Source organism: Hyperolius riggenbachi, chromosome 3 (assembly GCF_040937935.1).
Source record: "Hyperolius riggenbachi isolate aHypRig1 chromosome 3, aHypRig1.pri, whole genome shotgun sequence".
NCBI lineage: Eukaryota > Metazoa > Chordata > Amphibia > Anura > Hyperoliidae > Hyperolius > Hyperolius riggenbachi.
The window spans coordinates 66815594-66829075 of record NC_090648.1 but is presented as its reverse complement, the minus strand read 5'-3'; the positions used below and the strand labels follow the sequence as shown (position 1 = coordinate 66829075).

At 46.1% G+C, this 13482-nt stretch overlaps 1 protein-coding gene across 1 annotated transcript in view; it reads left to right on the top strand.

Annotated features, from left to right (window-relative positions):
* Nucleotides 1-13482, top strand: part of LOC137562702 (tetratricopeptide repeat protein 39A-like) — a 116487-nt gene that overhangs the window by 79275 nt on the left and 23730 nt on the right. The window contains exons 9-14 of the mRNA XM_068274299.1: nucleotides 1100-1208; nucleotides 4067-4134; nucleotides 6558-6617; nucleotides 8082-8243; nucleotides 10127-10218; nucleotides 12277-12397. Coding sequence (XP_068130400.1) covers nucleotides 1100-1208; nucleotides 4067-4134; nucleotides 6558-6617; nucleotides 8082-8243; nucleotides 10127-10218; nucleotides 12277-12397 — 612 coding nt within the window. The remainder of the gene's footprint in view (nucleotides 1-1099; nucleotides 1209-4066; nucleotides 4135-6557; nucleotides 6618-8081; nucleotides 8244-10126; nucleotides 10219-12276; nucleotides 12398-13482) is intronic.

Sequence of the window (13482 nt, the reverse complement as noted above, 5' to 3'; positions counted from 1 at the left end):
GGTGGGAATCTATTCCTCCTTAACTGATTCTTCTCAGAAAGGAATCGTTCGTTTTGGAACATTAGGTGGCAATCTGTGTGTGTGGCCAACTTTACTTGGGTCTTTACTTATCAACAATAATCGTATTCTTCTTGTCCAGTTCTACAGTTGTGCTCACAAGTTTACACACCTGGACAGTAGTTGTGAAATTGGGAAATTATTGGGAAAATGCAGTACCGGTTATATGTAATTGTGCAGAAAGCTTTACTTTTAATTTTGGCATTTTTTCTAAAGCATAATGCTGAAGGTAGCCATAGATCTAGTGATGATGGGCAGATTCAACCAACATACAAATCTTTCTCTGATGGAATCTGATTACAGATAGATCTGTCAGCTGCCCATACACCACTGGCTGATCTTAGATCAATTTCAGCATGAAATCTCTCGGGAATCGGTTGCGTCTGCCTCATTCATGCCTCGCTGCTGTTCCCCTAATGTATGAATGTGTGTACATGTGTGCATTTATACATGACCTGTTCCATATCACAGTGCCCGTCCCACTTCTGAATCCTCCGCTCTTGCATAGCTGCATACATGCCCCCGGCGTGACGTCACAGGCCAGCATGCAGGGGGAACAGAACAGAAGAGCGGGGATTCATAAGACGGGTGGGCAATGCGACACGGGACAGGTCATGTATAAATGCATGTTACATACACATTTATACATTGCGGGAACAGCAATGGGGCATTTGTTGCATTCGTCGCTCGTCCCAATATCGCTTGCTGATAACGCCGCGCACCCAACCGTCCACAATGGTCCATCAACTTACAGCATGTCCAACATATATGCAACCAATTTTGGCCCAAAATTGGTTGCATTGTCGGTTGGGCATGCAATTGGCGGCACCAGTTATCATCTGATTCCAATTATAATAATTGAATCAGATGGTCTATCGGCTGCCAATTCGCCTGATGTATGGCCACCTAAACCACTTCAGCCTTCAGTCGTTTTTCACTTTATGCATCTGAGCAATTTTCACCTCCCATTCATTCGCCAATAACTTTATCACTATTTATCACAATGAATTGATCTATATCTTCCTCTGATCTTCTTCCTTAGGACTATGGTCTGACCCAGTTGCATGAGGGGGCCTCATCCTATAACCTGCGTTCTCTGCTGTGTGTAATGTTGCTGCTCTGTTACTACACCTTCCTCAGCTTCGTTCTAGGTGAGTATCACTCTGCACTAGTACTTGCTGTACAACACTAGACTGGGGATCAAGAACGGTTTAGGGACTGCGTACAAAGTTCAGGTCACTTTCTGAGTTCAACATCAGTTCACACTGAGAAAAAGGTGTGCACCTAGAAAAAGTCCGCAAACTGCAGCTGACCTTTAGGTTGGGTTGACGCAGCGTTCCCTCTGACAACAGGAGCGCAAGGAGAAAGCGGCACCGAACGTTATCTGCATGTTGCATAGCATACATTGAATTATTCAGTCAGTGAAAAGTATGCTTCACTGTACTGTTAAAGGACCACTTTAAATACATGAACACACAAATAAAAAGTACATTTTCCCCCAGAGTAAAATGTGATTTGTTACTTATTTCCTATGTTGCTGTCACTTACAGTAGGCAGTAGAAATCTGACAGAACTGACGGGTTTTGGACTAGTCAATCTCCTCATGGAGTATTCTCAGGGTTTTCTTTATTTTCAAAAGCACTTAGGCCCGGTTCACACTTGCGTTTGCAGCCCAAACTGTCAGTTGAAACGGATCCGTTGAAGTCCGTTCCAGTCTGGCTCCCTTCCGGTTTCTTTCAGTTTCTGTTCTGTTTGTATCCGGTTTTTCCTACATTCTGCATACGTTTTGATCAGTTTCCGTTTTTTAAAGAGATATATACCTGGGGTCTGGAAGGTGTGGAAATGCACTGTGGTCATCGTTGGAGACAGAGACTGCTGTGTGGACCGTGGAGCCAGTGTATTTATACAGCTTTATACAGCTTCTGGCTTGGAATAGCATCGTTCCTGATATTTACCTACTACTATGTGGGACGTAAGCGTGCTACTCGCAGGAGATGGTGGGTGCCCCCTCTACTAATGAAAGGACAGTTCCAGACACTGTACCGGGACCTGAGACGACACCCAGAAAAGTTCTACAGCCACTGCCGAATGTCCATACCTAAACACTCCACCCCAACCCCTTTTTTTATAGGCAGTGTGTCGTCAACTTCCGTTTTCCATTTGTTCCTATTGAGCTGCAAAACCTTCCGGATCAGTTCCGCAGGGCACAACGTTTAGGAAAAATAGGGTCTGCAGCATTTTTCCGGTCCGGCTGCCGGAATGTAAAATCCGGAAGGAAACTGATTCGGTGAGGTGGACAGATGTGTACGGACCCATAGGTTATCATTGGATCCAATCTCGTCCGTTCCGTTTGTACAGTATACGTTCTGGATCCGGTCCGGTAAAAACGCAAGTGTGAACCGGCCTAAGTTGAGTGGTGGATGATCAGTCCAACGGCCAGAATAGGGTGCAAACAGGTAGGAGGGTGGCCTGCATCTTTGTATAGAACTTTTTTAGGGATTGCTTTTGTAAATAATTAATGAAATACTGACCATCCCCCATGAAGAGGTGGAGTAGTCAAAAACCTGTCAGTTCTGTCAGATTTCTACTACATACTGTAAGTGACTGCAACATAGGGAAAAAGTAATTTATGCACTTCTTATTTGTATGTTGTATGTATTTTAAATGTTACCATTTTTTGGTCCTTTAACGTGGGTGTTATGCATTGAGTTCCGCACTGTGAACGCGCTGCAATGGCCGCACTGAACGCCGCATTGCTTTTGTGTTGCAGTGCAATGTTCTGTATTACATTGTCAGTTACGACGCACTGCAAGTCTCCACTGTGAATGTGTGCTTTAGTGAAAGTAATGATAAAATGACTGAAGAAAGGTCTTGTTACACATCTAGAGGAAGCCATACACGTATAGATGGCCTCTCAACGTGGTCAGAAGATTGGTCCCGCTCAGATTGGAATCTGACCGAATGCTTCCACACACTGGACATAGATTTTTGATGGTTTTCAGCATGAAATCTAATAAAAAACTATCAAATCGCAGCATTGCATTGCTTGATGCAGTGCAGCGCTACATGCAGACGATTGTTATAGATATCTCCTGTCTGGTAAGATTTCAGGCCAAAAATCAATCTAAAGATAGATTTGGCCGGCATGTTAGAGCATCGATTTCTAGGAAATTCGACCAGTGTTTGAATCTTCTGGAAATTGATAGGGAAAAATTGATAAGTGTATGGGCACTTAGTGTATTTTGCCAGTATCCTGATCAAAGCCAGCTCATGTCCTGTATGGTTCTCTTGTAAGGGCTTATAGGGCAGCATATAGTCTGTGTGGGTTTCCTCCTGGCACTCTGGTTTCCTCCCCACCCCCAAAACATTTGGCCGAGTTCCAAGCTGCGTACAGTTTAGTTATCACTCTCATGCAAGCCAGAATGATAGAGGAACTCCAGTGAAAATATCCTAAAAAGTGCTTCATTTTTACAATTATTATGTATAAATGATTTAGTCAGTGTTTGCTCATTGTAAAATATTTCCTCTCACCGATTTACATTCTGACATTTATCACATGGTGACATTTTTACTGCTGGCAGGTGATGTCACTGGAAGGAGATGCTGCTTGCTTTTTTTTTTTGACAGTTGAAAACCGCTGTAAACAGATATTTCCTACAATGCAATGAGGTTCACAGACCGGAAACTGCCAGGACCATGGTCCTCCGTTTCCTGTGTGAGAGATTTCACCACAATATCGGCCATACAGCGCCCCCTGATGATCAGTTTGTGAAAAGGAATAGATTTTTCATGTAAAAGGGGGTATCAGCTACTGATTGGGATGAAGTTCAATTCTTGGTTACGGTTTCTCTTTAATAGAATCCCGTTTACCCTCCCTAGCTGGCACAGAGAAGGAAAGGCTTGCTGATGCTGGGGGGGGGGGTGATGGAGCGGATATTTTATAATTCTGATACCAATACCCAGAACCGTGCTGGAGTCGCACTAATCTTTGTATTTGTCATACCTGCAGGGATTGGGGATGAAGACATCACTGAAGCAGAGTCCCTTCTTCAACCCTACCTCAGCCGCTATCCTAAGGTGGGCAGTGACTACCTTACCTATAATAATGTTAATAATTGATGAGCTATTCCGTGGTGCTGTACAGGGTAAGAACAAAATATGGGGTACATAATATGGACAATGCTGTACACAAAATATAGACACTGGTACTGATACAGAATTGGTAGACATAGCAATGACAAATGTAACAAGATGAACAAAATGTATAACACATTTCAAGACACGAAAAGCGTGAGAGATCCCTTCCCTTGCAAACGTACAATCTAATGCAGGGGTGTCAAACTCAAATACAAAGTGGGTCAAAATTGTACACTAGGACCGAGTCTTGGGCCAACCTCAATGTCTACTGGCCACCTTACTCCATTATAAAGTTCCCAGGTGTCTATTGGCCCCCCCTTTAGCCCCTATACGGTTCCCTGGTGTCTAGTGGTCCTCCCTCCCCTATACAGTTCCTTGGTGTCTAGAGGCCCCCACCCTCCCCTATACAGTTCCCTAGTGTTATTTCCCACATATCCCCCATATGGCTTCCCTGGTGATCTAGGGCTTAACCGCTAATATAGCTTTCCTGGTGGTCTAGAGAGGGCTAAACATAACGCAAAGTGGGGAAACCACTTGAGGGCCAAATTGAATGTCTCGAGGGGCCATATTTAGCCCATGGGCCTGAGTTTGACATGTATGATCTAAAGGAATAGGTGGGCTAGTATACAACATGTAGGGGCAGTGTTTTTGGTTGTATTTAGTAAAAAGTACAACTTGGCCCGAGGTTGAAGAGGGAAAAGCATAAATTGAAGTATATGCTTGTCCGGAAAAGTGAGTTTGAGGGAGTGCTTAAAGTGCCCCTGAACTGTTTTTTGAACAATATTCTTTTCATGCTTTTATTTGTGGTGCTGTGACCTGTCACAGCACCATCCTCCCCCTCCAGTGCCCCCTGTGTCCCCCGCTCTGCTCAGCCATCAATTATGGGCGGGGAGGAAGTGGCAGTTCTTCCTCCTCTCTGCTTGTCCTCAGGAACACCCCCTCTCCGCTTATAGTTCCAGAAATGTGTTAAAGCAGGGGTCCCCAACCTTTTCCGGCCCGGGGACCACTTTCTGACCAAATTTTTCTCCGGGGCCCGCGGGGGGTGTGGCATCCTAGTGGACAGCGTCGTGCACAGCGGGTTACCGGGGGGGGGGGGGGGCATAGCTAGCATAGTTGCCCCAGTATAGGGAGTTTAGTTGCCCCAGTATGGCTAGTACAGTTACCCCAGTATAGCTAGTATAGTGCCCAGTATAGGTAGGTAGTGCCCCAGTATAGCTAGTATAGTGCCCAGTGTTGGTAGGTAGTGCCCCAGTATAGCTAGTAAAGTGCCCAGTATAGCTAGTATGCCCCAGTATAGGTAGTATAGTGCCCCAGTATAGTTATTATGCCCCAGTATATCTAGTATAGTGCCTCAGTATAGCTAGTATAGTGCCCCAGTATAGCTAGTAGTGCCCCAGTATAGCTAGTAGTGCCCCAGTACAGCCAGTATAGTGCCCCAGTATAGCCAGTATAGTGCCCCAGTATAGCCAGTATAGTGCCCCAGTATAGCCAGTATAGTGCCCCAGTATAGCCAGTATAGTGCCCCAGTATAGCCAGTATAGTGCCCCAGTATAGCCAGTATAGTGCCCAGTATAGCCAGTATAGTGCAGGGCGCGCTGCTGTGACTCACACGCTGACAAGAGGGAGAGAAGGGGAATGTACGATACCAAGCGGCCGCCAGAGATAACAGCAGCGGCGGCTGCAGAGGGGGCGGGGGCAAGAGGACAGTTCCGCGGCCCAACTGAAAGCGTCCTGCGGACCACAGGTTGGGGATCCCTGTGTTAAAGCACGCAGGAGAGCTGTGGTGTGTGCAGGCTTGTGGTGAGTGGTGATTGAGGTAGGAAAGATAGTGTACTAATAGAGTCCGATCAGGTCCATTCTACCGTGCAGGCGACTTCCACCTGTGTAGTAGAGTGGACCCGATTGGGCTCGGCTATTTCTGCCTGAAAGCTGCTACTGCGCCTGAGCAGGATCGCAGTAAGTAAATATTGTAGGCGGTACTGCGCCACAGCTCACATCCTTATCGGCTGTATTTTTGGGGGAGCCAGCGCTGGATCCCTGAAGCTTAGGAGGATGGGGGAAGCCTCATTAAGATCCAGAGGCTTCCCCATCTCAAGGTAGGTACCCCCCAAGGGTTTTTTTTTGTTACATATTAACAAACTGGGCTTTTTTTTTTTACCAAAACAATGTGTAATCCTGAGGTAAGTTCCCCTTAACTTTTTATTCTGTTTTTTTTAAAGTATTTTATACGTTTTTTTGGGGTGCCTCCCCCCCCCCCCCCCCATGAATAAGGTACAGAGTAGCTATGACATTGTGTGAAACTGGTTTCTAGTCTTCAGTTATCTAATTTGTATTTTAATCCTTCACTGTTCTTCTTTCATCAGAGTGCCATCTTCTTGTTCTTCGCTGGAAGAATAGAGGAAATAAAAGGCAATATTGATGAGGTATTTGTTGAATAAGCTTGTTCTTGTTCTCAACTCATTTGTGATCTACGTAAGGCATTTTTAGTTAATCTTTGTAACCAGCTCCCAGCAAAGGAACCTATAAAAAGTGTCCCAGGCATCTGTGTTGTCTTCAACTCATGTGTTCATTCCCACACATTGACAAACTATCCTCCTCTTGTTGTCACCACCTAAAAAACATCTCTCGCATCCACCCTTTTATCACCCAGGACACTACCAAACTTATTGTGCATGCCCTGATAATCTAGACTACTGCAACTCTCTGCTCTGTGGCCTACCCGCCAATCATTTGACTCCACTACAGTCCATCATGAACTCTGCTGCACGACTCTTCCACCTCTCTTCCCGCTTCTGCAGCCCTATCCCACTCTGTCTCTTCACTGACTGCCAGTTACACAAAGGATACAATTCAAAATCTTGATGCTTGCCTACAAAGCACTTTACAACCTAGCTTCTTCCTATCTAAAGCAACTTATTTCCAGAAACCATTCAACACTCAATCTCTGCTCTACTAACAATGTTCTCCTGTCTTCCTCTCTGGTCACCTTTTCTAACTCCCGCTTACAAGACTTTTCACGATCCTCCCTCCTCCTCTAGAACTCTGTCCCTTAACACATCCGCCACTAACACATCCTTTTTAGGCGCAACCTAAAAACTTACCTCTTCAGGAAAACCTACTCTCTCTTTTTGGACACCCTGGCCACTAACCACCATTTTACCATCTTATATACAGCTTGCCTTCACCTATTGTCCTATCCCTTCACCCTTTAGACTGTAAGGTCGATTGGCCAAGGCTCATTTACCATTTAGTTTCCTAATGCTGTGTAATGTGTTTGCATATCTTCCACACCCCCCCCCCCCCCCCATGTAAAGATCTGTAATTGATTTGCTCACTCCACTGGCTACAGGTAAAATGAAGAATTCTGGATTGGCTTATTGACATTCAAATCCTTGCACAATCTGGGCCCTGGATATCTGAAGGACTTGTTGCAACTGCATTACACACCCCACAATCTTTATGAAAAGAATCTAATAACTTGGTCACCCCCAGAGTCCACCACAAAACCTTTGGAGACAGAGCCTTCTGTCATGCTGCCCCTAGACTTTGGAACTCCCTGCCACACCCAATTAGGACCTCTCCATCCCTGAAAGAATTTAAGTCCAAACTGAAAAGTCACCTGTTTAGTCTGGCATTTATGAACACCTATTTCCTCTGTAACACAGTCCAGCCTGGAACCCTGTACTGATCTGAGACATAACTATGCGCTTTGAGTCCTATGGGAGAAAAGCTCTTTACAAATGATGTTGTATTGTATAAGCTGTAATTCACCATTGTCTTTTGCTGTTAACTGTAACTGTATTGTTTATGTAGTATTATTATACCTTTATATTCTGCTGTAAATGAATAATAATAATTGCACGTTGTCTCGTCTCTCTCTCTGCTAGGCCATCCGCTGGTTTGAAGATGGCTGCACAGCCCAGCAGTCCTGGAAGCAGTTCCACCATATGTGTTACTGGGAGCTCATGTGGTGCTTTGCCTATAAGGGAATGTGGAAGGTAGCATATTTCTATGCAGATCTCTTAAGTAAAGAGAACCGCTGGTCAAAGGTAATAAATAAATACCTCATAACCTTCTCTTGCCTCCTGGTGTTGCAGTGGCTTTCTGTGTCTACCATCCATTAACTTGGTGGTGTCTGCTGTCACCTCTCCCTGACTTGTGAGCTTCTTCCCCTTACCCTCTCAGCGCTCCTTGCTTCCTTGGTGTGTGCAAGTTGTGGTTTTCGCTCTGGGACTGACCCGGCAGATATAAGTATTATGCATTGATTGTTTTTTTACTTCTAGGATTAACCATAATTTAGTTTTTTCCCTTTGTGATGGCATGCCATATTTTTTTTTTATGTACATAACGAGATAGGGACTGTAAATTCATTCTTAACCTGAATCTGAACACTTAATAGATGAGGAGGTACAGGGGACAGAGATGGCTCCTCTGTGCCAAAAAATTGTGTAGCGGGCAGGGAAGCTGGCCAGCATCATTGTTTAAATCCTTTTTTAGGGAATATCTTTATAAAGAATAAAAGTCTTGCTGAGAATTTCCTATGAAGAGATGGACTACAATTTTTCGGTATAGTGCCCCTGTAAGCAGCAGGGAAGCCCTGCAGCAGCTTTGGAATGGAACATCCTGTGGCTGGCACTGCGCTACTTCTCTCCCCACCTCTCCTCTCTGTGATAGGCTGGCTCAGTGGCACACGCCACACGCAGAAGCAGAGTACCCCTCAGCCCACACTATGAGGCACCTCCCATGCACAGATGGTCGATTTGCCATCAGATTCGACCAACAGATAGATCCCTCTCTGATCGAATCTGATCAGAGAGGGATCGTATGGCTACCTTTACTGCAAACAGATTGTGAACCGATTTCAGCCTGAAACCGTTCACAATCTGTTGTGGTGGTGGTGGTGGTGCTGCCGCCGCTCCCCCCGCCCGCATACATTACCTGCTCCGCCGGCGCGACTCCCGGGTCTCCGCTCTTCTTCTCCGCTCTGGTCTGGTCTCCGGCATGCTTCCCTTCTTCCTGTCTGGGGGAAGTTTAAACAGTAGAGCGCCCTCTACTGTTTAAACTTCCTGCCGGGACAGGAAGAAGGGAAGCATGCCGGAGACCAGACCAGAGCGGAGCGGAGAAGAGCGGAGACCCGGGAGTCGCGCCGGCGGAGCAGGTAATGTATTGCAGCTCTATTGCGTTGGTCGAACGCCGCTAGCGATGCGCTCTTTACCCGCGGGCGATCGACGGTTATTTTCCGCACGGCGCAATCGACGGGATCGGACGGAATGGATCGAAATTCGGCGTGTAGCGCGAACGATTGGCAGCAGATTCGATCCCAGTGATCGAATCTGCTGTCGAAACGGGCGCAAATCGGGCCAGTGTATGGCCAGCTTTAGCATTTTTTTGCAAAGGCCATGGCAGTTTTCCAGAAAGGGCCTGGCTAACCAACAAACCTGAATTTTATGGCAAAAATGATCATTTTTTAGATATTTTTTTTTCTATTAGAACTTCTGCTGCCTGTGCCGATAGTGTGGATTCCATTTTTACACCGGAGGTCTGTTTAGGCAGAGAACACACTTGACTGTTTTCGTGCGCGTTTTCTGCACAGAAAAACTTAGAACTCATGTTAATCAATGGGCTAGTTCACTTACTGTGCTGTTCGCACAGAAAAAAAACTGACATTCTGCATCATGACTCTGCACATTTTGTCAGTTGTCTCTATCAATTACATCATCTACTGTGAAAAAACGCGCGCGTTTTCCAGCATGGAAACACACTTGGTGTGCATGAAAAAGTATGCAGAAAAATGTGCGCGGAAAACTGAAAGTGAAGTGTGTTCCCTGCCTTAATGTTATAAATAATGATGATGCAGAACTGATGTACGTAGCCAGTGTATTTACACCTGTATTTTTCAACACTTATCTTTTTAATGCTTGTGTTTTTCCAGGCTATGTATGTGTACATGAAAGCGGCCTTCCTCAGCATGCTGCCTGCTAATGAGCCCCGCCCCTTCGGAGAGAGTGAAGTGGAATTGTTCAGGTATGATACAACTAGCAGTTGGGTCATTAGCTGTGTACACACGCCAGATAAAAGTCTGCATATGAGCAATGCACTATGAATCGCCGACTTCTGCGAATAATGTACCTGCAATGACAATAGCTGTACGCAACATTGTACAAATGTCATGCTTTGAAGCTGGGTGGGTGTACTTGCGCCAGCAGTTGTCCATGATGTAACAATATTTGTAAACATTCTCAGACAACTGATAATCACTCGATAGATCGTTTTATTATTCTTGAGAACAATCGCTGGTTGTTCTCTTTTCACACCCCTTGGCTGCTTAACCTATGAACAGCCCTTGCACGAGTTGTCTTGTTTGAGGCATCTTGTGCCATGGCAGTGGGGGGCCATCTAAACACTGCTGCCCAGCACAGCCATGCAGAGTGGGCAGTGAGCTGTTATAGTTACCCGTCCAGACTGGATCGGCTTCTATTCCATCTACAGCAGCAGCACTGAACTTCTCACAGATCTTCTGGGTCCCGATCACATCTGATCACACAATATATGTGATCGAGACCCAGGGGATGGTGTCTGCATTACAGCGCCACTCAGTGGTGGAAGAGGGGTAGTGAAACACTCTTCCATCACCCCTCTTTCACCACCGATTGGCACTGTAATGCTGACACCCTCCCCTGGATCCCGATCATGTCCTGTCATGTGATCAGAACCCAGAAGACATGCTTGGATTACATCGCCACCATGGTGGAGGAGAGAAGAAGCAGATGCAGCCGTCCGGACAGATAACTATAACAGCTGCCTACTTTGTGTAGCCTGCCAGGCTGGGGAAGCCGCACCCCCAGCCACAAGCCACACCCCCAGCCACACTTCCCCAGCGGCAGGAAAAATGCAGCCCTGCAGCGACATAACCTTTTAGCAGCCACATAAAGTAAAACTTTAAGTGTACCTGTATGGGGAAAAAGTGCCCCATTTGGATACTTATTTCAGTAGATAAACCAGAGGCTTCCCATGTCCCCTTTGTCACCACCGATCTAACGCTGGGATTCCCAGAACCTCTCCGACAATGTCTTGATGAACAGTAACCATTGCCGTGCTCCCGTCCATGAATGAGCCCGTTCATGCACAGTCTTGCACCTGTGCAGAAGCACGGAGGTGCTTGGGTTTGGCATTTTTTTCAGAGGGCCTCTGCATCCATTGGTGGTCTTGAGGAAGATGTGAGAAGCCTCTGGAAAAGGGGTCAGGAACCTTTTTGGCTGAGAGAGCCATAATCGCCACATATTTTAAAATGTAATTCTGTGAGAGCCATGCAATATGTTTCAAACTGGCACAGTGCACATGTGCAGCAGAGGGCTCATGTTGCCCTGATGATGTCTATATAGTTGATCCGCCGGGCAGTGGAAGTGTCAGACACGTCTTCAGCTTCTCTTGGGTTTCAGCAACATCAGCAATTTCCCTGAGAGCCAGACAGGAGAAATTGTGACTAACAGCTTGTACAATTAGCTAGCTGACATGGGGGTTGATTCACTTCGTAGGATGAGATCCCCGCACTTTGGCCCAATTGGCTGCCTGTCAAGTAACAGACAGCCTATTGGACAAATTAAAGTCCGAGGATCTCATCCTACAAAGTCACTGGACCTGGCAGGGTCTAGAGTGGAACGATTGGAGCAGCCATTAGTTTTGGGTTAGTGCGAGTAAGTTAGCAGTGCATGCTACAGCAGTAGCGTGCCTACTTTGAAAATGTTACTTGCGCTGCCACACTAAGCTGTGCTGCTTGAGCAGTGTAGCTTAGTGAATCAACCCCTACAGATTTGTCTCTGAGCCAGATGTAGCCATCAAAAGAGCCACATCTGGATCCCGAGTCATAGGTTCCCTACCCCTGCTCTGGAGGATCTAGAAGCTGCCCTCTAACGAGGTAAGTATCTGAATTCCTCTCCCTTTAAGGGTTTGCTTAATGATTGATGACTGGTTGTGGGTCGCTCGTTTCCGAATACTTTTCTCTGGTGTCTGTAGGAGGCTTTATAGAGAAACCTAATTTCCAGAAATGACTGCAGACCTTTTCTCTCTGTCTCTCTCCTGCAGACTTGTGCCCTCCCTAAAACAGAAGATAGCAGGCAAGTCTCCCCCCACTGAGAAATTTGCCATCAGGAAGGCAAGAAGATACCAGGCCAAGGATCCCGTTCCATTACCAGTTCCTGCACTGGTGAGTGGCCAGTATTGTGCAGCCACTGAACCTCTTGTATGGAAACTGAAACATTCCACCAAATGTACTAAGGCTCTCCAGGGTTGGAGCAGGGAGCTGCTAAGAATTTTGTGGCCCCAAGCGGCACATAATTTGTGGCCCTCCCCAGTCAGAGGCCCCTTCTCCTGTAATGATAGGCAGCCAAAGGTGTTGTTTCCCCCCTCCCCAAATAGGTAGATATGCAAAGGTGCACTCCAAGTATATGTAACTGTCACAGGAGCCCTCAGTGGCTGACCGCACTTAGCCTTCTAAACGGTGCCAGCGCACAGATCGTGTGAACTCTGGTCGCAGTCAATGCGCAGGAACCGTTAAGAATTAGCCGCAGACAACTCAGAAGGGAGCCTGTGAGACACGGGTGATTACAACGTCACCTACTGGTTCAGAGTAAACTGCCACCACCGCGGTTACTATGGGACCGTGGGGCCCACTAACTGACTGACTAATCCTGCGAATAAAACGGTTAAACACACGATATTCTGTCTAGCCAACAACAAACAAACAGTAGCGTATCTTCAGAGACCCGGGATCATTTCTGTGTGTGCTGATAAGCAGGGTAGCGGAAAGTGAATGACTTGGAGAAAGTCGTTTATTCACGCAATATAAATAATTAATATATACAGACAATTATGAAAATCAACAATTATGAAAACAGTAATAGCCAGTATGAAAAATAAAAGAAGGGAGAAAAAATACTTAGTTCCTGGAAAGATGTCCTTATTGTGGGAAGAATCATAAAGTCCTTGGTTTCAAAGTCCAGAGTTCAGAGTTCAGACCAGGTGGATGCCAGCATATTCTCAAGCTGGCATCTGATGAGTGCAAGATGGTTCAGTGTGGAGGACACAGCCCGCCTGCTGGCTCTGTGCTTTTGATGAAGCTGGTTTGGGGGTGTGGCAATGCCAGCCCCCTCTGAGCTACCAGCAAATGACAGTTCATTCCCTCTGAGAGATTTTAGAGCTAAACTTATGAATTGCTGTAACTCCTGAACCATACACGTTACATTTAGGGGGGTAACAGCTTCATACTTGGAGGAAAATACAGATCAATAT